The 24,888-nt window shown below is 34.3% G+C and overlaps 1 protein-coding gene across 9 annotated transcripts in view; it reads left to right on the forward strand.

The window, feature by feature from the left end:
• PCDH9 (protocadherin 9) overlaps window positions 1-22,300 on the forward strand; it is an 897,448-nt gene extending 875,148 nt beyond the window's left edge. For 7 of the 9 annotated variants that reach the window (XM_084876514.1, XM_084876521.1, XM_084876520.1 and 4 more), the window contains one exon: window positions 20,088-22,300. In XM_084876514.1, coding sequence (XP_084732640.1) covers window positions 20,088-20,461 — 374 coding nt within the window. In that variant the 3' untranslated portion in view covers window positions 20,462-22,300. Of the gene's footprint in view, window positions 1-10,726; window positions 10,795-20,087 lie in introns of those variants that run through there. The other 2 variants (XM_084876516.1, XM_084876525.1) reach the window with 2 other exon arrangements.
• The last annotated feature ends 2,588 nt before the right edge of the window (window positions 22,301-24,888 follow it).

Genomic DNA, 24,888 nt, shown 5'->3' on the forward strand with positions numbered 1-24,888 from the left:
GAACAGTTAAGACAGCAATTCTGACAGTCATTCCTCCCGAGAGTGGGAGCTGATGCCCCTGAGTAAACTGCTGCGGGTGACAGGAATGCCTGTTCTCTCCACTCCCACACGCTTCCTATAATTTGAGCAACTTGACATGCTGAGTGCACTTCAAGGGTTGTTCTGACTACACCTGAATGTTGCCTTAAACATTCACTTACATGTAGTTAAGATGTGATGCCACCATAGGTTTCAGAAATACAAGTTCCAAATCAAAACAAAATCAATCAAAGAAATACAAAATAAAAATTGGTTTATCATTAAAGTATCTCCACACTGCCCAGAAATTCTGTACTTTAGAAGCAATAATTCAAGTTACAAGAGTGAAACCAAAGAAATAAAACTCTAATTTCTTCATCTATCTATCTATCTATCTATCTATCTATCTATCTATCTATCTAGATAGATAGATTATTGATTTTTTACAGAAAGGAAGGGAGAGGGACAGATAGTTAGAAACATTGATGAGAGAGAAACATCCATCAGCTGCCCCCTGCACATCCCACACTGGGGATGTGCCTACAACCGAGGTACATTCCCTTGACCAGAATCGAACCTGGAACCCATGAGTCTATAGGCTGATGCTCTATCCACTGACCAAACTGGTTATGGCAAAACTCTAATTTCTCAAATGAAACCTAGCAACTATTTGCTTCTTTAGTGACTCAATGTTTTTATTTTATTTTATTATTTGTGTTATATTATTATTATTATTATTATTACTATTTGTAATCACTCTCTTTATACACACACACACACACACACACACACACACATACACACACACATACACACAAACACACATACACACACAACTTTGATTGTCGGCTATTGCCCATAATCCACTCACTATTCAGCAATTTTATTTTTTTTATAATAATTTAGCAACAAGTACAAGTGTATGCAGCTGGTTAAAGTGCAACTGTGGACTCCCTCTCTGAGAACATTTTATTATAGTTCCTTTCCTAAAGTTAATTTTTGAAGTAAAGTTAAATGTTCAAGAAAGGTATTGGCACGAGTGAAGATTCTCATTTAAAATGTTTATTAGAGTTCACTTTCCTTATTCTCTTACCTAAGCCAGTCATGAAACCCCACAGGACTGCCAGGCACAGAGATGGGGGTTTAAGGTGTCTTGACAATCATTCTATCTAGAATAATAAAAGCATAACATGTTAATTAGACCGGAAATCCTTCCAGAGGACCTTCTGGATGAAGTCAGGGCTGCAAGGGAAGCCCAGGTCCAGGGGGCCAGAGGGAAGCCGGTGCTGACAGCTGCAGGAAGGAAAGCCTACTCTTGCATGAATTTCATGCATTGGGCCTCTAGTATATCATAATGTCACCTGTGCTGTGATTCCTGTCAAGAAAGGGAAACACTAAATATTTAACTTTTGAAAATGCATTAATAATTCTTTCTCTTTTATCTTAATAGTTTTATGAAAATTATATATTTGCTTTTCAAGGAAACTCATAATGTTTTACAGTTCACAGTAGAGGAACTTTTCTATTAAGTGTCCCTGGAAGAATTAAAAAGAGTAGAGTGCAAAAGAACTAGACGGTTCTACCAGCCCATTGTTTTGGGAATCCTTTGGGACATAAGGTATACAGGGCCTCTAAACGTCCACTAAATACTAATTATGAAATCATTGGATGTACTTCAGAAAACTCATGTTATTCGTTGCTAGAGCACGTAATATTCAATGTCCATATAGCACACTTTCCTATCTAAAAGTACAAGTTCTTGAATTAATAAGGACTGTTTGCATGTAGTCACTAACAAGTGTGCTGTTAAATGAACAGAGAAAATGTGCCCTGTGCCTTGTTCTCTAATGATATGAAGGAAGCAGATGGCTCGGAAAAAGATGTGTCAGTACAAGGTGGTAAATCATAAGCAGGGACAGATTGCTGCTTACCTCAAATCTAGTCTCTAAAACTCACTAAGTGCTGCCACTCAAGTTGAACTTAAATGTGTCAGGTTTTTTATTCATGCCTTTAAATCCTGAGGCAGTATCTATATATGACAAACGAAGTTGTGGCCATTTTCACAATCAATTCTGATCCTCTCAGCCAAAATGATCACAGGTTAATTTACCCCTGCCATCAAGATAACCAGAGGTAATGGGATTGGCTTGGCCTCCTCCATTCCTTTGGTACATTTTGGTTGGTACTTGAATATTATGATCCAGGAATGTATTCTCCTGGAGAGAATTTTTGTCTTTATAATTCCAGCATATCCTTCAGAAAAACAGCAAAAATAATATGACGCTAATTTAAAATCCATTCCAAATAACAACAATGATCACACAATTGATGCTCCCCAAACTATAATAGATGGATCTGTTAATGCAATTTGGGTCATTATATCAGTCTCACTTATGATTCAGATCTATTAATAGTTGGTGAGGCAGTTAGTTTACAGGCCTGGAATATAGCTAGGTACAAAAGACACTGAGATGTTTAATGAGAGCAGAAATGCATAAAAGATAACAAGAAAGAAAACACCCTGTAGTGGGCTGCAGTGAAGAAACTTGGAGCAGCCTGGAAGGAGAAAACACTGAAGAGTTATTTTTAATCTTATAAGGGTTCAGACAACACACATAGAGATTGCTTACCTTGTCATGTAGCAATTAGAGATAACACATTTTTTAAATGAATGTTCTATATATTTGCAAACCCAATATGCTCAGCTGTAATAACCATTTTAATTAAACAGACAAATGAAAACTGCTTTGAATTTCATGCATTAACCTGACCATTTTAGGGATTCAAAGGGTTCTTGCATAGGGAGCCAGCCAAACAGCACACTTTCAAACAGCATTAGCTCCTGAAATATCAGTGCTGACCATTAACCACACATATTTTATAGAAATACAAAAATATTGTCCGTGTCCTTCAACCTTCATCTATGCTCAGTCACCTAGATACCAACTTAAAAAAACCCTGCTTTTTATATAAGAAAACTATATTTCACAGTTGTACTTTTTAGTTCATGTTTTAAAATTAATTAGAATATCAGCCCTTCACCTCCTACAAAAAGCATGTTTTTTTAAAAAAATATCTTTGAATGTTTTATCACAAGCAGGAAAATCTAATGGCAAGTTAATACCCTGTATCTGAGGAAAGCCTTCGACAGGCCTCCTGGTTCATGACTTTGGCTTTCTTCATTTTATACTGTAGAATTTGGAGAGCATTTGTAATCACTAGTATATATTTATTATAGTTGATTTCAGGAGCCAAATCAGACATGACCATATAGCAACATCAGGTATGTATTTTAAGCTCTGGCTCTGCATAAGGTAGTTGTAGAATATTCAACTAAAAGGAAAATACATTTTAGTGGTTGTTAAGAATAATCACCAGAAAGCAATGCTTTGGACTTAATCACAAACATCCTGAAGGAGGAGGAAATTTGGTTGTGACACATAGCTTCAAGGGAGAATGCTCAAGCTATATGTGGTCTTAAATCATCTATTTAATCCTACAACACCATTTCATCTTCTTTCAGCTATATTGTCTTTTCGTAAAATGAGGCTTAAAGAATGTAATTAATACCAACATAATATAGTTATATTGACTAAAATAATACTACTGTCAACTTGGTAATTCTAAGACAAATAGGTTATGGGTAGATGAATTCATATACATGCATACCAATACTAACACCAATTAATTTATTCGTTCTACTTGATAATAAAATATGCTATTTGTTGGAGTTCTACTTACAGTTTATTCTGACAGGGAAGAACATTTGGGCATATTTCAGACAGATAAAAAATACTCTTAGTGATAGATTTTGGACAAAAGCCATATCAATTGTTCTAGACGACAACTTAACTTATAAATCTTGCCAAAGGTTCACAGATCTTGAAACCTTTGACTGCCATCTAGATTAAATAGCAAAGGTTCACTGTGCAGTTCACATCTATTAGAGAGAAACAAACTGGCATCCTTAGCAGTATTGATAATATTTGGCAAGGGCTGGCTGTTTTGTGCTTTTATAGATCTGATAGACTGAGGCACAGAGTTCAACAAAGATATGTAACAGGAAATTGGTGTTTTAACCATAGTGTCCTATATGAAGAAAAACAGCAACAACACAGAAATTGAAATTTATAGATTTGCTAATAATATTTACTTCCAGTGAGTAAATTATGAATTATGAATTAACTAACATAATAAATTATGTTAGTTAATTCATAATAGTTCATGTATACAAAGAGCATGGTGCTTGGTGAGTTTATATAATTCAGCATTTCAAAAATTTTTACTAAAATATTTAAAAAGACATTGAAATAATTTCACTCATTCTTACTAGCTCTCTTTATATCAACTCATAAGGCTGTTCTGAATCTTGAATGATATTTATTCTGAGTTGAAACTCAAATAATTGGCTTACATATGACTTATGTTAAGAGTATTGTTCCAAACCAATCATACTTGTCTGGATTAGCAGGAGGTGACCTTGAAAATTTAGATTCCATTTGCAAGGTTACCACAGAGGACATTAATTGGTTTTATATATGTTGATTTCTAGAAAAACAAAAACAATTTTTCCCCACATTTGCTCTTATATTTTGTATTACAAGTTATCTTCTGTATTCATTCTTTGGTTCCCTGCATATATTATTTTAATTCTTTCTAGATTCCAGGCACATGAGCCCTCCCCCTTCCTTACCCTTTAGGCCTAGGAGTGGATATATTTTTTCTACTTTTTTAGGTCATTTCCTCCCTCACCACTCCTTACTTGTTCACTTCCCTCAGTCTACATTCCATAAAGAATCCCCTCATTAAACTCTTTTCAATTAATCCTTTTGAGGGTCATCTCTTACATGCCAGGACATTGAAAGATACCCAAGCTATGCCAACTCATGGGGAGGCATATCTTCACGTTGTGATCTGATGGATGCCTCAGAGCTTTCACTGCTTCAAAGTCACATTCAGCTGCCATCATGCCTCAGGCATTCATGCATTTGTACTGCAGCAGCTCTATAAAGCTCTTACTGAGTGTAGACATCCTTCCAACGGATAACACTTAGCATTTTGGTCACTAACATGTAAGATTAATGAGCTTATCACAGTAGCCTACCACCAATTATACCCAAGAGATAGGTCATTTTGATGAGACAGATTGGAAGATAATAAAAATATATTAATTGCACAGCAACAGCAGACTAGATGGGAAGCAAACGTTATTAGCAGTAACTCCTCCAAAGACATTATTAAAATAGCCCAGAGGAAGAAAAAAAAAAACTCTGAAGATAAGGTCAAATTTTGCTCACCAAGAATTTATTTTTATAGGTATAGAAAAAATGGCAGTCCAACTTCCCTGTTTTATTTTCTTATATTCACTAAGAAATTTTATTCTGAGAACAATACTGGTTTGCCTAATATTTTGAATGTAAACAGAGCTTAATCTTTTTAAAAATATTTATTTATTTATTTATTTATTTATTTATTTTATTTTATTTTATTTATTTATTTTTTTTACAGAGAGGAAGAGAGAGGGATAGAGAGTTAGAAACATCAATGGGAGAGAATCATGGATCAGCTGCCTCTTACACACCCCCTACTGGGGATTTGCCTGCAACAAAGGTACATGCCCTTGATAGGAATAGAACCTGGGACCTTTCAGTCCGCAGGTTGACGTTCTATCTACTGAGCCAAACTGGTTTTGGCCAGAGCTTAATCTTGAGAAAATTTAAGTCGTCGATTAAATGTTAAGAATACATTAATGATGCAATACAATATTTCTATCTTAGAAAAATAATAAATTATTCATGTTTCATAATAAAAAATTATAATGATTATTAATACATTTTAATGGCAAATGTGACAATATTTACTGAATAGTTGGGACTCATGGTTAACTACCAATAAAATAGCAAAACGCTACAGTAAAAAACTATAGTCTCTGGCAATGGATAGCACAGGAGATGTTGCAGAAAATCTCAGCAAAATTTATATAGCTATTACAAAATTCACATGTAATACTTATTATTTTAAGATACAAATTTATCTTCAAAGACCTATATTAATTAAGTAATTCCCCTGGATTTACAAGGTGTGTTCAGAGATATATGTACATTTTTAGGCTGGAATGGGTAATCCTTCACATCGCCCTGAGAGGGCAAGATTTCTCTGCACAATGCTCTATTACGCAGGCTATTTTCAATAATAAAGTAACGGCATTTTCAACAGTCCCCTCAGGAAATTCTTTCAAAATATAACATGATAACCTTGCATTTTTAGAGTTGTTTTTCTCTATAAAACTGAGTTAAAGAAATTAATTTTACTGTGGTTTTTCTATATGTTATCTAATGTGACATATTAGCCTCTTTAAAAATCACCTCTACCCCTTAAATTTGTGAAAAGCACTTCATCTCTTATAGTTGTAAGCCACTCTATTTAAAGAGAGTCTAAACTACTCTGAAGTTTTTAATACACTTCCTAATCAACTTAATTTTTTTTCTAAATATGAGCACACCTATACCAGAAAGGGCTAAATCCTGCACAGTTATCTGTATCTCATTAGAACTCTGATTCAGAATAATTCCTAAAAATTACTTTTATGTCCTCAGGCCTTAAATAATGATTTTGTAATGTATCCTATGAATCTGAAGTAATCTAAAGAGCTCTGTTGGTTACCCTGGCTGGTGTGCTCAGCTGGTTGTGTATCATTTCAAGCATCAAAAGGTCTTTAGTTAGATTCCCAGTCAGGCCACATGCCTGGGTTGTGGACTCAATCTCAAGTATGGGGCATGTAGGAGGGAACCAATGGATGCTTCTCTCTCTTCTCCCTTCCCCCTTCTTTCTCTAAAATCAATAAAAAAGTATTTTTTAAAAATAAATTAAGAACTCTAAAATTAGCCAAAACTGGTTTGGCTCAATGGATAGAGCATCAGCTTGGGGACTGAAAGGTCCCGGGTTCGATTCCGGTCAAGGGCATGTACCTTGGTTGCGGGCATATCCCCAGTAGGGGGTGTGAAGAGGCAGCTGATCTATGACTCTCTCTCATCGATGTTTCTAACTCTCTATCTCTTTCCCTCCCTGTCTGTACAAAATCAAAAAAATATATTTAAAAAAAAGGAACTCTAAAATCAAAATTGAACTCCCAATTGATCCAATAATCCTACTTCTAGGAATATATCCCAAGAAACTAGAAATATCAATCAGAAAGGATATATGCACCCCTATGTTCATAGCAGCACAATTTACTACAATGGCTAAGATTTGAAAACAGCCTAAATGCCCATCAGCAGATGAGTGGATTAAAAACTGTGGAACATCTACCCAATTGAATACTATGCTGCTGTAAAAAGGAAGGAACTCCTACCATTAGAAACAGCATGGATGGACCAGGAGAGCATTATGCTAAGGGAAATAAGCCAGTCAGAGAAAGATAAATATCACATGATCTCACTCATTTGTGGAATATAATGACCAACCTAAACTGATGAACAAAAGCAGATCAAGAGACAGAGAAACATCGATCAGACCCTCGAACCTTAGCGTGAAGGTAGGGGAGGGTGAGTGGCAGGGGGAGAGATTAACCAAAGGACTTGTATGCATGCACATAAGCATAACCAATAGATACAGACACCATGGGGGTGAGAGCACAAGCTGGTGGGTGGGGGGAAATGGAGGGATAAGGACATATATGTAATACTTTAATTAATATAAAGAATAAAAATGAAAATAACTCTATTGATTAAATAATTATGAAGTTTCTGAATTACTAACTTCCTGGAATGATTAATTAGTTTGTTGGAATATAGGAAGTAACTCCTCCAAATAAATTGTTAAAATAACCCAGAGGAAGGAAAAGTTAATCCCTCAGAAGACAAGGCCAAATTTGTTCACCAAGAATTTTGCTCACCCAATTTTGCTCTCCAAACATAATCTAGTTATGTTTCACTTTGGGACATTCCTACTTGCTTCAACTCCAAAGTTAGTTAACACATATTATCTTGGTGAAAGTTTATGCTATGTGTTTTTATGTATAGATAAGGACTGATAGTTGCTTATTTTTAATATAAAGTGTCACATAATGTTTTACATACTTTTTTGTACATTTGTTTTTGTGTGTTTTTTATTATTATTATTTTTTTATGTTAGTCCACTAACTTGGGGCACAGCATAAACTTTACTTTTCTTTCAAAATATATCTAGTAATTATTTATGGTGTTCCAGGTCATTTTAATAGGTATTGAGGATACAGTTATTAAAAACAAAACAAAAACAGATTCCTTGGCTTTGGGGTGCTTGCATTCTAGGGTAAGAGCTAAATAGTTAACAAATAAATATTTTGTGTTAGGTAGTAATGGGTGCTATCAAGAAAAATACAGCTGGATAAGGTTATAGAGAGTGAGTAGGTAGGACATATTTTTGTCTTTATAAGGTGGTCAGGAAATGTGTCTATGAGGAATTGAATCTGAGGATACAGCTAACAGAAGTTAGAGACTGAGTTACTCTTAGGCCAATGAGAAGGATAGCCCAGATACAAATAACAGCAAATGTACAGATCCTGAGACTTCCTTAATCTTGGTGAGTTTGAGACATACGAAGAAAGTCACTGTAGCAGAATAGGGGCAATAAAATTGGATAGGGGAGAGAAATTTGTGGGTATGAGATCAGAAAGTTGGGCAGAAGCCAGATCATGTGACACATGAAGTTGGAAGCAGAGGAATGAAGTTGTTGCCTTTAAAATTTGCATTAGGTTGTATAGTTCCCAAATATATGCACATCCTAGTCTTCAGAACATGTGACTATGTTATCTTACTTGGCAAAAGGGACTTTGCGGTTGTGATTAAATTAAGGATTTTGCTATAAGGAGATTACCCTGGATTATCCACATGGCTACAATGTAATCACAATGGTCCTTTGAAAAGCATTCAGGAAAAGTTGGAGGAGGAGATGTGGTGAGAAAAGTGGAGATTAGAGTAATGTGCTTTGAGGATGGAGGAAGGACACAGAAGCCCAGGAATAGGGATAGCTTCTAGAAGCTGAAAAAAGAAAAGAGAATTGATTCTTTCCTCACAATTTTCAAAATGAACCATCTCTCTTGATACCTTCACTTTAACCCAGTAAAATTTGCCTCAGACTTGAGCCCCAGAACTTTAAGAGAATACATGTATGCTGTTTTAAGGCACTAAATTTGTGGTAAATTTTTACAGCAGCAATAGAAAACTATAAATGAATTTGCTATCAAATTAATAAATATATTAGTGTGACAAAAGCCTGAAGGAGCCATCTGTAATACTTTCAACAATAAAGATATATTTATAAGTAAATAAGTACCTCTAGTTATCAACTGGAGAATAGAATACCCAAATAGCAGAAGAAGGGAAATCTGTTAGGAAATAGTAGTGACTTGAGCTGGTGGGCTTGCAGGAAAGTGAATAGACTAAATAACATGTTGATTGATTGTGTAACTTGATTAAAGAACTAATGTGTTCATTGTCTATTACTGAATAAAAAAAAAATCAGCAGCTTATAGCAACAAATATGTGTAATCTCATTTCCCATCTGTTGGGAGAAAGCCCCAAAGTCCAAATGCAGAATTGATTCTAAAGCACTAACATGCAACATTATTCAAATCTATAAAAGCTTTAAGAGGAGAAACTTACATAGGCACAGTGGCTGCTTCCAGTGGTGGAAGAATCCACTCTCCTCCAAGGACAGTATCCCTTTTCTTAGAGGGTTAACAGTAAAAGCATATGGAGGGTAGTCACACAGACCACCAGAAAGAACAATGCTTCCCTAAGTTAAGAGATAATATTAGGCAGGTATCACACTCTATACATTCATTAACCTCCTTTCTGGGGACATGACATTTATCTTTGGGGGGCATTTCAGTCTTCTGGGTAGTCAGCCAAGCGGGAAGTGACACAGTTAAATAGTTGCAGAAGGTTAAACATATAGTCTAACATTGCCCAGATGCCTTTGCTGTTGGAACCGTATTGCATCTCTGAGTTCCTGTACACATCTATTACCTCAGAAATCCAAGTGGGCTCCTGATACTTAGAAAAAGCTCAGCATCTTCTCTGAAGACTAAGAAAAATCCGTTCTCCAGTTTGTTCAGGCTTTTGGTAAAGTTCAGTTCCTTGTGGTTGTGGGACTGAGATCCTGGTTGTCATGCAGCAGTTGCTCTTAGTAATTAAAGGTTGCTCTCAGATCCTTTCCATCTTCAAAGTCAGCAACAGCTAACAGAATCTTTTTGTGCTTGGAATCTGAGCTCCCTTCTGCTACCAGCTGGAGGAAATGCCTTGCTTTTCAAGAATACATATGATTATTTTAATTATGCTAGTCCCACACAGTAATCTTTTTTTTTCTAATCCTCACCAGAGAATATGTTTCATTGAGTTTTGAGAGAGAAAGAAAGAGAGAGAGAGAGAGAGAGAGAGAGAGAGAGAGAGAGAGAGAGAGAGAGAGAGAGAGAGAAACATGGATATGAGAGAGAAACATCTATCAGTTACTTCCCATACTAGCCCTTTACCAAGAAGCAAACCTGTAACATTTTGGTGCATGGGATAACACTCCAAATAACTGAGCCACCTGTCCAGGGCATTATTTTATTCCTTTTAAAACACAATCCTTCAGGCAACTTTTAGAATATATAAATTATTAAATAATTAATTTGGGGTATAAGTGTATTATTTTCTCCAACTTTTCCAATGTTTTAATCACCTAGGAACAATCTCTATGCCCTCTGAAGACCTTAAGAAATAGAATCTCTTGCCCAGAGACTAGAAGAGGAACAAAGCTGTGGTTATAAGTGTCCCAGGTGAAAATTATCAGAGAACAATGGGCAAATGAAAATTTACTAGTTTATTTTTTCTCTTATTCTAATTAAATATACCCAAAATATGAGAAACAGTAAATATTGTATAAAGGCAAACAACTTCACAATATTGTGTACTATTGACCTGGTCTCGAGATGAGAAACTGAGAGTTAAAGAGAAAAAATGATTATATGTCACTTAATTTTTAACTTGAATCTAAGCCTGAAAATAATTTGCAAAGAATACTGCATTTTTTAACACCTTAGATTTGCTCCTTAAAACTTGTGCATCAAATTTTTATTTTTTGAGAAATAATGCAAATTTCAAGAAATGGAGAATAATTCAGGAAATGGCAGTCTATAAAAAAGCTTTTAAATGAAAGATCTCAAATATGATTAAAAGAAATGGTAATCCATAAAAGAAAGCACTATGATGTACAAAAATGCAAATAAGGAGTTCACATCAAGCAATTTGGTCAAAATCTGAAAGTCAATTTAAATAATCAATGAAAGCCTATCTCCTTAGACCATTGTCATTCAATTGATTGCAAGGTCAAATACTAATGCTGAATAAATGCAGTTATCAAAAATCATTTTCTTTTTGGCAGTTAGCTTTAGCAGATGAGAAAAACACAGCTGATGTTCATGTCATGTAGAATAAAGGGAAAGATTTATACGGAAGTGCTCTTCATTTCTTGTGAGCTATAACGTCTGTCCAAATAGCAATATCCTGCCCGGCAGAGAATCTGCTGCTTGGCCTGGCCACGTGTTATTGTATTTGGACTGTGTCCATCTGCAAATGTTGACTTTTCATCCGTGACCAAGGACAGAAATCTGTATGAGGAACGTGCAAAACATTTAATCCTTGTCTACTTGTTAACCGAGGTTTTGTCAAATCCTGCTGGTGTCTTTTTTTTTTTTTTTTTTTTTTTTTTTTGCATTCGTTTCTCAAGGTGACTGCAGATGCATTCACAATGTTGTATTTAGATACAAGCTAGAAGGTAAAGCCCTGATTAAACTATTAGGTGTTTACTTAGATTTAGAAATATACATCTTGGTCTAAATATAGTTTCTTATTCCAAACCTAATCATCTCCTAAATCATAGTACAACCTACAGGAACAATTGCTTTATAATTTCTTTTTTCCTGTCTTAATAAAACAAATATAATTTTAAAGTTATATTATGTCAGACAAACCACAGTGATGTTTAGTAAAAAAAAAAAAAAAAAAAGGGTGGTAGGAGTCATGTATCAAAATCTAGTCTTTTACTCTCAATTTCTAGATGAGAGTGTAAGAACGAGGGAATCTAATATTACTTTCACAAAGTCTATGCTAATTCGTTTGAATCTACTTTTCTGTTTGAGGTAGCTATGATGATTATGTGACTTGAGATTTCTGGGTTGGTTCTGATTTTAGATATTTTATGCAAAAATCTCTTGAACCTAACATATGATCAAATTAAATTATGGAATGGTAAATGAAAAACATTTTTTCCATAAGGATACTAAAATTTGCCAGATCTATTTTTAAATTTAGACTGTTCACATAATTACACTTTATTATTTCATATAAAAATCTGAGTGACAATGGCACTAAAATTTACATACTTTTCAGTATATATAATAAGAGCAGAATGATAACTAATATTTATGCCCATGTAACATTGACTTAAAAGTATGGATTGGGCATAGTATAATGTGATCTGAATAGAAATGAAGAATCAAAAGCAACTGTGGGCAATACTTAGCAATATTCTCTGTTTATCATGCCAACTCATATTTGAAATTAAAATTTTAAATTTTTAGTCTGGAAACAAATTAATTGATTTGATTTGTAACAGCAACTATTCAATAAACATGGAAAATGATGGTAGAATAGTGGGAAGTGTGGGTTCCTACCAAGTGAATTTTCCTGACATTTTTTTCAGGCTGCTCTAGATCTACATAAATATTTAGCATTAGCTTCCCATTCAAGATAATCCACAGAAATTATAAAATATTGTTATGGAGTTACACCTTGTCTCAAAGAAGAGAATAATTATAAACTAAGGATGAAAAAGAGCTAGTAAAAATATGAAATATATATTTTGTATTTATCGCCTAGAGATATTAAAATAAACTTAAAATGTAGTGTTGGAGAATATTTGTTTCCCTGAAATTTTATTATAGGAAGGTTGATTAAAGCATGGGACAAATATGAATTTTTTGATATATTAAGAACAGCAATTGCAAAGCAAAATTATAGAATAAAGGTCTACATTTTAAATAGCAGGGAACCTGCTTCAATGAATCTAAATCAGTGAATGTATCTTTCAATTTAAAGTGTTTAGTGATGCACAGCTTTTTTGCACACTACACTTATGCTAAGTTAATATCTTGGGAAAATACAGCAAAATTGGAATGTAAGGACAAATTTTGCATAAAAATAGTGCTATATGTTATCACTAAAGGGCCATTATAATATGACAATCAGTTATGTTTTGCATGCAAGAGGTATAGTTTTAAAATAAAAATTTAACAAAATGAAAAATTGAGTTATGATAAGTTTGATCTAACATGATATAAAAATAACATATAATTCAATTTTGGCAGCCTGTTTAAGTCTTATTTTATCCAACAATAAAAATTCTAAGGAAAATTCATTCACATGAAAGGCCAACCCTTTATACAGTATGAAACCTAACTATGAATTGGAAGGTCTCATAATTTTTTCTTTTAAAGTATCAGTTTCTAGCTTTGGAATTAAAGGGTTTCAAGTCATCAGGTTGAAAAGCAGGTGGTCAACAGGCCAGAAGCTACTTGTAATTACAGTAGTGAGTTAATCAATGAAGTAACAGTTCTGCTTGCGGGTGTAATAAAATGAGATCAAGGCTCACTCAAGTGTCCTACCATTTAAGTATAGCTGGAGATCCATTAACGTGGGTTGCTTCACATTTTAAACCTGCATCTTTAAAAATTAGCAGTTCAAGCAGCTCTCTGATGGCTGTTGCCTAAACTATAGGAAAAGTATTCTGTTTAGTTTTGAGTGAGAAGGTGAGTTGTGCAAAGATGGAGAGGGAACTATATTGAAACTTGATATAAATATTAACTGAGACAACTCTCAAGAAGCTTTTTTAATGTGCTTTTATTTTCGCTGTCAATATTTTAATGCAGAGACAGATGGCTTGCACAGTTTCATCAGTACTTGTGTCTTTATACATTCAGAAGTTAGCAATGATAACCAAACTCATGGATTGCAGATTGTGAAAGGGAAGAAATAATTTAGGTTTAGGGAAAAAAAAATCTTTATATGTTTGAGTGTTGAAAAGAAAACATGATGGGGTATTAAATTACTTTGAGAGAAAACAAATTGATGTAATGCTAAAATTATTAATAAGCAGTTTGGAATCCTGATCTGGATTTTAAATAGATATTGTATGATGTAAAACAAATAGGACATTACAAAATATATGAAAAAATGGAGAAATAGGAAAAACACACACATGAGCATTATCACATGCTTAAGGTCTCAATATAATAAAGCTGAAACTGGTTTGGATAGAGCGTCGGTCTGTGGACCTAAGGGTCTTAGGTTAGTAGATTCCGGTCAAGGACATGTACATTGGTTGTGGGCACATCCTCGGTACGGGGTGTGCAGGAGGCAGCTGATCAATGTTTCTCTCTCATCAATGTTTCTAGCTCTCTATCACTTTCCCTTCCTCTCTATAAAAAATCAATAAAATATACTAAAAAAAATAAAAAATAAAAATCTAGCACAGTCTCTGATACATGTGATGCATGTTAGATATTCAATAAATATTTATTGAGAAAATGTACAAATGGAAAATATAGTTACTTATCAATATCATTACTTATAGTGAGAATGTTAAAAAAAATAATTATACACTAGAGATAAAAAATAGTGTATTGCATATACATTTTGCAGTATTATTCAAAATTTCCAGATATTTGAAATTCTATGTATTTTATGGAAAATCATAGATTATTTTAATCATATTTTGGAAATTGACAACATTCAATATCAATGCTTTTCTTTTTTAATCGTCACCCCAGGATATTTCTTCCATTGATTTTCAGATAGAGAAAAGAGGGGAAGGAGAGGGAAAGAGAGAGAGACACATTGATGTAAGAGAGACGCATGGATTGGTTGCCTCCACACATGCCACCACTGGGGCTAGGGATTGAACCTACAACCCTTTGGCCAGTGGGCTGATGGTCAAACCACTCCGAAACACTAGCCAGACCTCAATATCAGTGCTTTTAAAAGAATATTTTTCTCCTTTAAAAAAATCCCTAATAAAAAGTACCTAAAAATTTCATTTATTGGTTCTAATAATGAGAGAAACAAATTGGAAACTATTCAGTGTTAAGTATGTTTCAGATTATAAACTTTAAAGGACAGGGACTATTTAAGGGAACCAGTGGAATGACTATGCTCTTTTTAACAATTCATCACCAAAAAATAGTGTTTTTCTTTCTTTCTACTAATTCACAAACAAACATTATAGAAGACAACTTGCAAGTATTATTACTTTCCTAAATAAAACTTATTATTTTAAATTTTAATATCATGCAACTACTAGTAGTGATATGTAGGCCCAAATTAAAACACACACACACACACACACACACACACACATTCACACACACAAACAAAACAAAAAAACTTTTCCGTTTAATGTTGTCCCAAAATAAAAATTTACCAAAGCATAATAAAGAGTATATTTTTCAATAATACAACTCACATTTTCAAGGACATAACCAATTAGCTTATTGATTTTAAACTTTTTAATATATAATAAATCTTTATTGTTCAGATTATTACAGGTGTTCCTCTTTTTTCCCCCCATAGCTCCCCTCCACCTGATTCTCCACCCCACCCCATGCCCTTACCCCCTGCCACTGTCCTCATCCATAGGAGTAAGATTTTTTTCCAATCTCTTCCCTCACCCCTCAGACCTCCTTCCCCCCTGAGAATTGTCAGTCCACTCCCTTTTTTAAAAAACTTTTTAAAAAGATACACTGTGTCCCAGGTCTGAGGCCCTGGCAAGAGGTTGGTCAGTTTTCTTACTTGAGTAAGTCCATACCTCACCAACTCTTGTCCAAAGCTCTCAAATTCCTAGGTCCCTATGCAACCACCATGATTGTCCTGAGGTCAGGTATCAGATGACTTAGGACAGCCCTTATGCGCTGTAGTCTGAGAAATTACTAAAATTAGTCAATTCACAGAGAGCCCTAGGAACCTAGCTAACCCAACCCTATTTGTCATATGGAAGCTGCCCATACAAGTCCATCTTGCTGTTATGCTTTCCTGGTACAGCCCCCTCTGTAGCATGGCCTGGGGTCTTTTCCTCCTCTGGAACTCTAAAGACTTCTGGCTTTCATCTGAGTGTCCTGTGTCCTGCCTGCCCTTTGATGGGCATTTAAATCTTATATAACAATCGGGGACCTAAAAGACTTACCTAAGAATCTACCAAACTTTTAGAAACTTATTTATAGACTTTATCAAAAGTACCCAAATTTATTTACATAAATGTATCATAATAAGTTCAATTTTCAAAGAGCAATTAATATTATTTAATGGACAGAAGCTCAATTTTTGCAAGTCAAAAATTTTGATTTTGAATAGTACACAGAAATTGTAACCACTCATGTTTTAAATTGTCAATTGTCTATAAGAACTTTTAGAAAACAGTAGACATGAAGTAGCTTGGAACAAACAAAGACCATCTGTTACCTGGCATAGGGACATGCCTCCCTAAATCCGATAACTGCTTCCCATTTCTTCTCAATGACACCCTTTTCTCCCCTTTCAGTTCACTACTTTAAAGCAAGTATTTGTTTCCCAGGATAGCCCTAAAGCTCCATGAGGATAGTGTTGACATTTGTTTTGTTCACTGTTATATATCTGATGCCTGTCACAGTGTCAGATATAGTACATGCTCAGTAAATATTCATAGAATAAATAAAAGTTATGCTCTAAAAATAAAAAATAAACATATAAACTTTGTTAAATTATGTACAATGTACTCCACATGTACTTATAAGGGTACAAACATTATTCTCAATTATTGGGTAACATTTCATAATTTAATAAGAGGGCAATGGCAATGCATGTTGGATAAGGCAATATTAAAAATAATTTTGCATATTTCCTATCCTGTCTTTTTTTATGAACTGAGTTAAAATTTTATTCTATCAGCTGAAAAGTTATTTTTCCTCCCTTTACAGATATTAACAAGAAAATTAATACTTATTAGGGATCTAGAAAAGTAAAGATTAAGATTTGGCCTCATACATGTTGCACATCAAATTGATGATTATGTTATTTCCATTGATGTCTAGAAAGGAGTGAATAGATTTAACAGAAAAGTTAAATATTTTATTAATGTCACAAAGTATTGCTAGGCAGAGATTTGTTGTTAAAGAAGCTGTTGGTTTAATATTTGTGAAATCAGCATCTATTATAATTATATAAGATCTCCTTTTTAAGGGGACAATATCTGTAATAATTTTTCAGTACATTCTCAATCTCATAAGATTTTAATTGACAACATTATTCATAGACCATTATTGTTTCTTAGGACTATGAGGAATCAGAAGACTGATAAGTCATTTTTTTTCCATTAATGGATTTTAAATTCAGTCAGGAGAGAAAAAAAATAAAAGCAGGTATTCGTACAGAACCTCCCTTCCCTAAAAGAGGAAATGTCATTAAGCTAAGAGCTGAAGGAGCTCATAGGAAGTTTGTTATTCATCAATGAGGGAATATCTGTGGAAATCCTCCAGGTACAGATGAGACAAGAATTGGTAGAGTTTGGAAGCTTGTGTGGTATGTGGGAAACAAGTTGACCCTTGAAAGAGTAAGTAATTAAATGAAAACAGGCCAGGTGAAAAGCATCTTCTAAGCCTGTGATCCTATTGTGGGGAGGGTGGATTGGTTGGGGAAACTCTGTTAGCTCTGTTGGATAGTCACTGAACACACAACAGCAAACCTAAAAGAAAGAAATTGGATCAAACTTTTAAAATGTGGGCAGAATTCAGAGTTCAAAGAAAGGCTCATAGAGAAGTTTCAATTAGATGTCCCAGGAACTAAGTAATCATTGGAGATTTATGAGAGAAATAGTTTTAAGTAATAAGCATGTCTTTAAACAAAATAAAACTGTTTGCTTTTGAGGGAATGGTAATACCAGTCAGATGGGAAGGAATTTTAAGATTTTTCTACAGAGCATATTTTAGATTTGAAAAATGACTATATTTTGAGTGTATAGGCAAGTACATTTTAGCCACTTTTTCTTTTTTCACATCCAGTATCCATTCTGATGTCCCCTGTATTTTGTGATCTCAGGTATTTGCTATGAACTATTGCCTAACTCAGTAGGTGTCATTTAACATGCAAAAAAGAACTAAATATTATTAAAACAAGTAGGTGATAATATAATAAAAGCCCTACAATTATAGGGCACTTAAAAACAGTAGTAGTGCTAACATGGGTTTTAGCAAAAATCTACACTTCAATTCTTCAGTTATTTTAATTGTTCATTAGGCAACCTTGCTGGTTTGTAGTCTACATTTTCTTCTACATTTTTATTCTGATGACTCTGCTTTTCAAATTGCTTTATGCCTCAGGCATTCTTACCTGTTCACTTAACCTCATTCGTAAAATCAATTCCTAATTTCCAAGCTATCACTTATCACTTGACTGTTTAATCAAGGGAGAAAAAAACAATAACAACAAAAAAACAGTGTTTTCCTTAACTATCTGGCTGTTGTTATTCATTAAATGGGGTGATATCATTGGACAATCACAGAAGAGTTAACTTTTGAAATCACGGTCAAAATGTCTGTTCTAGATTGCCTGCTAGAAAAAAAAAAAAAAAAGAATAAATATCTACGATAACTTTTACCCCTGAATATAAGACTCCATGTGATACAATTTGCAACTTAGCTATAGTTTTGTACATTACAAATCTTGAAAATAGGTTAACTCAGAAGGAAGCAAATATTGGCTTCAGAATCAAATGACTTCTTTATTTGAATTTCAGAATGCTTTCATTGACCAGGTGTGCCTTTAGCAATAACTATAGTGGAAGTATTCTTTAAGATAATCATTGAATTTTTAAAAATATTTGAAAAATTATTTTCATGTGACTTCATATATAAAAACAAATATTCACATGAACAAACATTATATCTAGCCATTTAGAGTATTTACTTATTTATTTATTTGGAGTATTTTTAATAACACGTTCAAGTAGTGCCTTTTCATTTTGTTTTCATGAAGTTATACTACTTACATATTCTTTAATATTGCACATACAAATTTTTATTTTTCATAATCTATCAAACCTATGAGCTTTATGTTAAGAATTTGGAAATAAATCTATAATAATGCATAGGACACATAAAGACTTGATCAGAAATCATATATCGAGGTGTTATGCAAAGTGCTGAGGTCCCAGAAAACCTCACAGTGTTGTTTGTGGATTCCAAAAAAATTAACTCGGAGACTGGCTGTGAAAGACATGGGGATATTAGGACTTGTGTGTGCACCATGGATGGTTGACCCATGAAGTTCACCGCAGCACATACTGCCACCAGTGCAGTGGGCATGCCCCGCTCAGTCCCATCTGGGCAGCCCACCAGTGCTATTGTTTTACCGTTACTTTGACCCAGACTTCCCCAAGACAAAGTTTTATAGCGTACAGAAAACAGAGAAACACATGGAAAGCATGGGGAGGGGTGTGTGCATGTGTGCAAATTGTGTAAAACCAAAACATTAGCCGTTTACAATCCAGGCTCACAGTTTCTCTGTGGCCTTTCTTGGATCATGTTGCTGGCCAGGTTCCCAAAGTCTCACAGTCCACTTAAGATGGCCTTCCCTATATTCCCACAGAGTGGGAAGGGGAATTGGAGCAGGAAAAGGGGCCCATGTTCCAATTTACCATACACATGGGTGTATCTATTTGCCCATATCTGTCTGTGTACCTATGTGTCTATTACCTATGTTTCTGTCTTTTTTTTTCCTCCTGGATATAAACAAAGGCTTAATGAAGAAAAAGATAATTCTTGCTTCAGTAACAAGAAACTTGATTCCTTCTATATTATTCTTAAATCAATGGAGACAAAAAAAATACTTGAATTGTTTAACTTAATATACTTTTCATGAGAAATGAGATCACCAATGCACTTTTTCTCTAGTCGGTAATTTTAAATGAAAAATTCTAACGCTTTTCTTCTCTTATTTTTTTCTGTCTCTTGTCCTCTGCAGATGGGCCTCTGGGCCCCCGAGGATTAGCTGAAGCTACAGAGATGTGCACTCAGGAGTGCTTGGTTTTGGGTCACTCTGATAATTGCTGGATGCCTCCTGGCTTAGGTCCATATCAACACCCCAAATCTCCTCTCTCAACTTTTGCACCCCAGAAAGAATGGGTCAAGAAGGACAAGCTTGTGAATGGGCACACCCTTACCAGAGCCTGGAAAGAGGACAGCAACAGGAACCAGTTCAACGACCGGAAGCAGTTTGGCTCCAATGAAGGCCATTTCAACAATGGCAGCCACATGACAGACATTCCTCTGGCCAACCTGAAGTCTTATAAGCAACAAGGAGGTGCTATGGAGAGTCCGAAGGAACACCAACTCTAAAAAAAATAAAACAAAATAAAATAAATTAAAAAATTTAAAAAAAGGCTGTATGGGACCTAATAACTTTAATCTAAATAGACATGCTAATACTGTGTGTGTCAGAGCTTTATGTATTCAATAGATCTCTACAACTATGCCCCTTGTAGCAGGGATATCCATAACTTTGTGTTAGCACCATGGAGGATACAATGTTTTACAGCGTAAGAGAGAAGGTAGTTCTATTAGCCATGTGATCTTGTTTACTAGAATTGGTTAAACTCTCCAGAGATCTCTCCATTGTGCAAATATTCTGTTTTTCTTTCATTGCATTTTATTTTGACCCTGGACTGCTGCTATGAACAATAGAATGTGCATTTGGAGAGTAAGAAAGTTCCATGGATTAGAATGACTGACAAATATATCCAGTTAGAGAATTGTGCTCTTTTTGTCATTGATTTGTGCTGGGACTGCTATACTTGACATTATACTTCAAATAAAACTTAAAAAAGATAAGCATTAAACCTATTGTGCTGTTAACAACGTTAGTGGACACTTGTAAGTCAGTGTTAAAGTATTTGTAAATAGAAGCAAGTTATTATTAACAACTTTTGTGTACTTATAATGTTCACCTAAGAAAATGTGTAGCATAATTCTGTGTTTTATAGTTGCTTCTTTCCTTTTTTTTTTCTTCTTTTTCTTTTTTTCTTTTTTTTCTTTCATTCGCCTCTGTCATTATTTTGTTGTTTCTTTTAGGTGAGGTGTTTCTGCGTTAGTAGTCTGTCTTGACACACATTGTTCCGAGGATCTCAAACACTTGCTTTTTGAAAAAGGTTCTGGAATCTTGCTTCTTTTATGATAGCTTATAATGCCAAGATTCTGTATAACATAAAGCTCCAAAGTAAAAACATTATATAAAAAAAATGATTTCTGTAAAAGCTTGAAAATTCAGAACCTATTTTCTTTACATTCTTATTTTCAAAGTAGGCAAAAGCAAATCACTTAATTAGTAGTATTAAGTGAAAGAGTTATTGTTCAGAAAGTGATATAATATCCTGTACTTGTCACTCAGTAAAAACTAATATATCAAAATTAGCATATATTAAAAAATACTATTTAAAAATAGTTTAAATTGGGCAAATGTGTGTCTACAAGTTTGTTGAAATGGCAGAGTTTGTGTTGATCCTCATATACAATAATGTTGTTGTAACACAAGTGTTAGACCATAGCCACAAAATATTTAATGTGTTGTGCCTTCATGATGTAACAGAACATTCTCCAGGTAGGCTAGTTGGGGGAAATAAAGGGATAAATCTCTAATTATTGCTGTTTAACTGTTTGTTATCATAATTGGTCAATGCCTGGCAGGTACCAGCATCTCGTCACTTAAGTCAAACCAACAGAGTGACAACTATCAGTAATGTTAATAAGATCTCAGTTGCACGTGCAAACAAATCCAAATTTGAACATTCTTAGGAGGTTTTTGTTAAGGCATGACAGATGATTTAAACAAATAAATAGCATGCAACAAATTGTCTTTATTGAAAGAAGTGAAAGTTATCTTAATGCCACGGTTCAACATCAGTTTAAAAGTGAAAAAATAAAATAAAATAAAAAAAGGTTTGCTAATCTGATAGTTAATTTGTTACCAAAAATAAAATTACTTTGTAAATAGCAATTCACATTTTTTCACAGTATAATGGAAAATAATGGGTAGGGGTGCATTGCTTATTGCAGTACATTTTTGTCGGTTTGTGAGGGGTGTTTGATGACTTTGACAGAATAAATATCTAAACAATTATCCTTGTTACTGCTTTGCCAGTTCTACGTTATTTACAATTATTCAGCTCTTGCAATAAACGTTCTGAATTCCTCATTGGAGTGTGCTAATTCTTGGTCAACATCCAAAGTGACGATTCCTACACTAATTGTTGGATAAAGAGATGTTGATAAATCTTAAATTTTAATTAGAAGTCAAGAAAGATATGTTAGAGGTTTAATACCATTGTTCTGAAAATATGATTCCAAGTGATAGTAAAATTCCCTTAATAATTTATGAAACCATTATCTAGGGAAATTAGTGGAGAAAACTGGTTCACTTTCTAGTCAAGTTTCATACACATTTCATCAAAGTGAAATCCCAAGTTAAAAACTGGGAAGGTAGCATTGGTTAGCTAGTGAACTTATCTTCTTGACTCAGCCTTTCAAAACGATTTTATGAAACAAGCTCTCACACATTTTATTGTAGAACATGGCAGAAGAGGACCACTCTGGGACTAAGGCCTTAAAACAAAGACCAAAAGTTCATCTATATTTCTTTCAGGTTAGGAAAATTAGCACAGAAAGCTTTTAAGACTAATAAGACACACTAACACATATATTATACTATGTGTTTCTATCGACCATAGAGCTACTGGATCAATGTTCACTTAATGTTAGGGCTTTAAGGTAAATAAGCAGACCTGACTCTTCCTCTAGACTGTTTTTAAATATATATATATATATATATATATATATATATATATATATATATATATGTATGTATGTATATGTTTATGTATATATATTTCATAGAGGAATGTAAAGAAAGAGAGAGAGATAAAATAATGAATAATGAGAGAGAATCCTTGGTTGGCTGCCTTTTGCACACCCTATACTAGATAACAAGCCTACAAGGTGGGCATGTGCCCTGACTGGCAAGCTAACCGTGACCGCCTGATTCATACGTCGAAGCTCAACCACTGAGCTATGTTGGGCCTCTAGAGCTTTTAGAAGAGTTGGGAAATAAGAGACAAGACATGAAGACATAGTGGTAAAAATATTTGCTTGGAATGGCGGCTATAAGTGAAACCTTAACCCTTCTAAGTCAGACTTGATCATTATTCTGAGGCACACCTATGGTGACATCCTCCTGTCCTTCCCAAGGCAAGAGCCTACCCCAGGACACAGAGAATGAATGTATCCTGAAAACAGAACTCACTCTGGGGGGGGGGGAAACAAAAAAAGAGTCTGTACTGGCACAGTTCGTTCACCTTTTTACCAGTGAGAAATGTTACTCCCCTTTGCCTTGAAGAATAAAGGATGAAAGAAACTAAAATAATTTATCTCATACATTTCCCTTAGAGGTTGCAATAACAATGCCCTCCTTTTCATGAAACAAACAAACCAAAACACAGAATTGTAGAAAAGAAACTCCAATCTCCACCGTATTTCTTCTAATAAATACAATATTTAGTCTTATCAAGACATTCAGTTGTATGTTCTGTGAAATTTAAGATTGATAACAGTGCAAACTAAATAAATAATTTACTCATTAAGTACATAAAATAAGGCATTCATGGTGATTGTTTCTTAAAAATCACCCACATAGCTTTATTCTGCAGACACTGAATATTATGAAACATTTTCCTAGAAATCAAAGTCATGTACATTTCCTGGTAAAGCACACCAATATGAAATGTATAAAAATAATGGTCTTTAGAGTGATTATCAAATACTACAATGCTATATCCTAACACATTTCCTAAGGCAGGAAATAAACTTTATAGAGCTAAATATGACTAATTTGAGAATTTCTATATATAGGCAAATATAAAATATACATTAAAATAATGGTAATTCATTAATAGACTGAATAGTCATTTTGCTGCTGCACTGATACTATTCAGAATAATGTGGTGTTCCCAAACTCCCATGATTCTTTATTTAAAGCTACAAATGCAGCTGAGGCCCAGAAGCCATTCAAGTATTTATTGAACTCCCTTGGCCGGAAGCCAGGAATGGCTAATTATTAGTAGTGAGGAGTTTTGGCAGCCAGGGATGAAAGGGATGCCTTGTCAGTTTTAATCCTAATGTGAATGCCAGGGTGTTAGTTTGTAAGAGAGCAAACCAAACTATGAAAAGGCGGAGTGGTGTGGCCAGCCTAAAAATGCTTCATTGTTCTGCTTTGTTTTAAATAAAACTGATCTTCTCTTCCTAAAGGATGCTCCTTCATTGGTTCTTTTGAAAGAGATTGCTTTCAAATTCCCCCAGTGTTCTTAAAGGCACAGTGATCACATAATGAATTCTCTGTATACTGGTACTTTTTTTTCCTCTTTCACAACCACAAATCTGGATTTTTAGTAGATACCAAGTAGGCTTTTCACTGTTGAAACAATATAAAATTATTCTCTTAGAACTAAAATGTCTTTATAAAGTATATACTATTAAACATGACTATCAAAATGGTAATTCACACTAGTTCATTCAAGGTATAAATTACAAACAGTGATATGTGATCACTGCTTTCATAGGCTATTGTTTCTTCTTTGACAGTTTGCTGCAATCACCCCAGTGTTTTGCATCCCCACCAGACACTACTGTGGCCATCAGCTTCTGGGAAATGCTAAAGTTATAGCAGCTCTCATTTTAAATCTCATCTTATTTCTACCACAAACTAGTTTTAGATTGCT

The sequence above is a fragment of the Pipistrellus hanaki genome, assembly GCF_964339955.1.
Source record: "Pipistrellus hanaki genome assembly, chromosome: 3".
NCBI classification, from domain to species: Eukaryota; Metazoa; Chordata; class Mammalia; order Chiroptera; family Vespertilionidae; genus Pipistrellus; species Pipistrellus hanaki.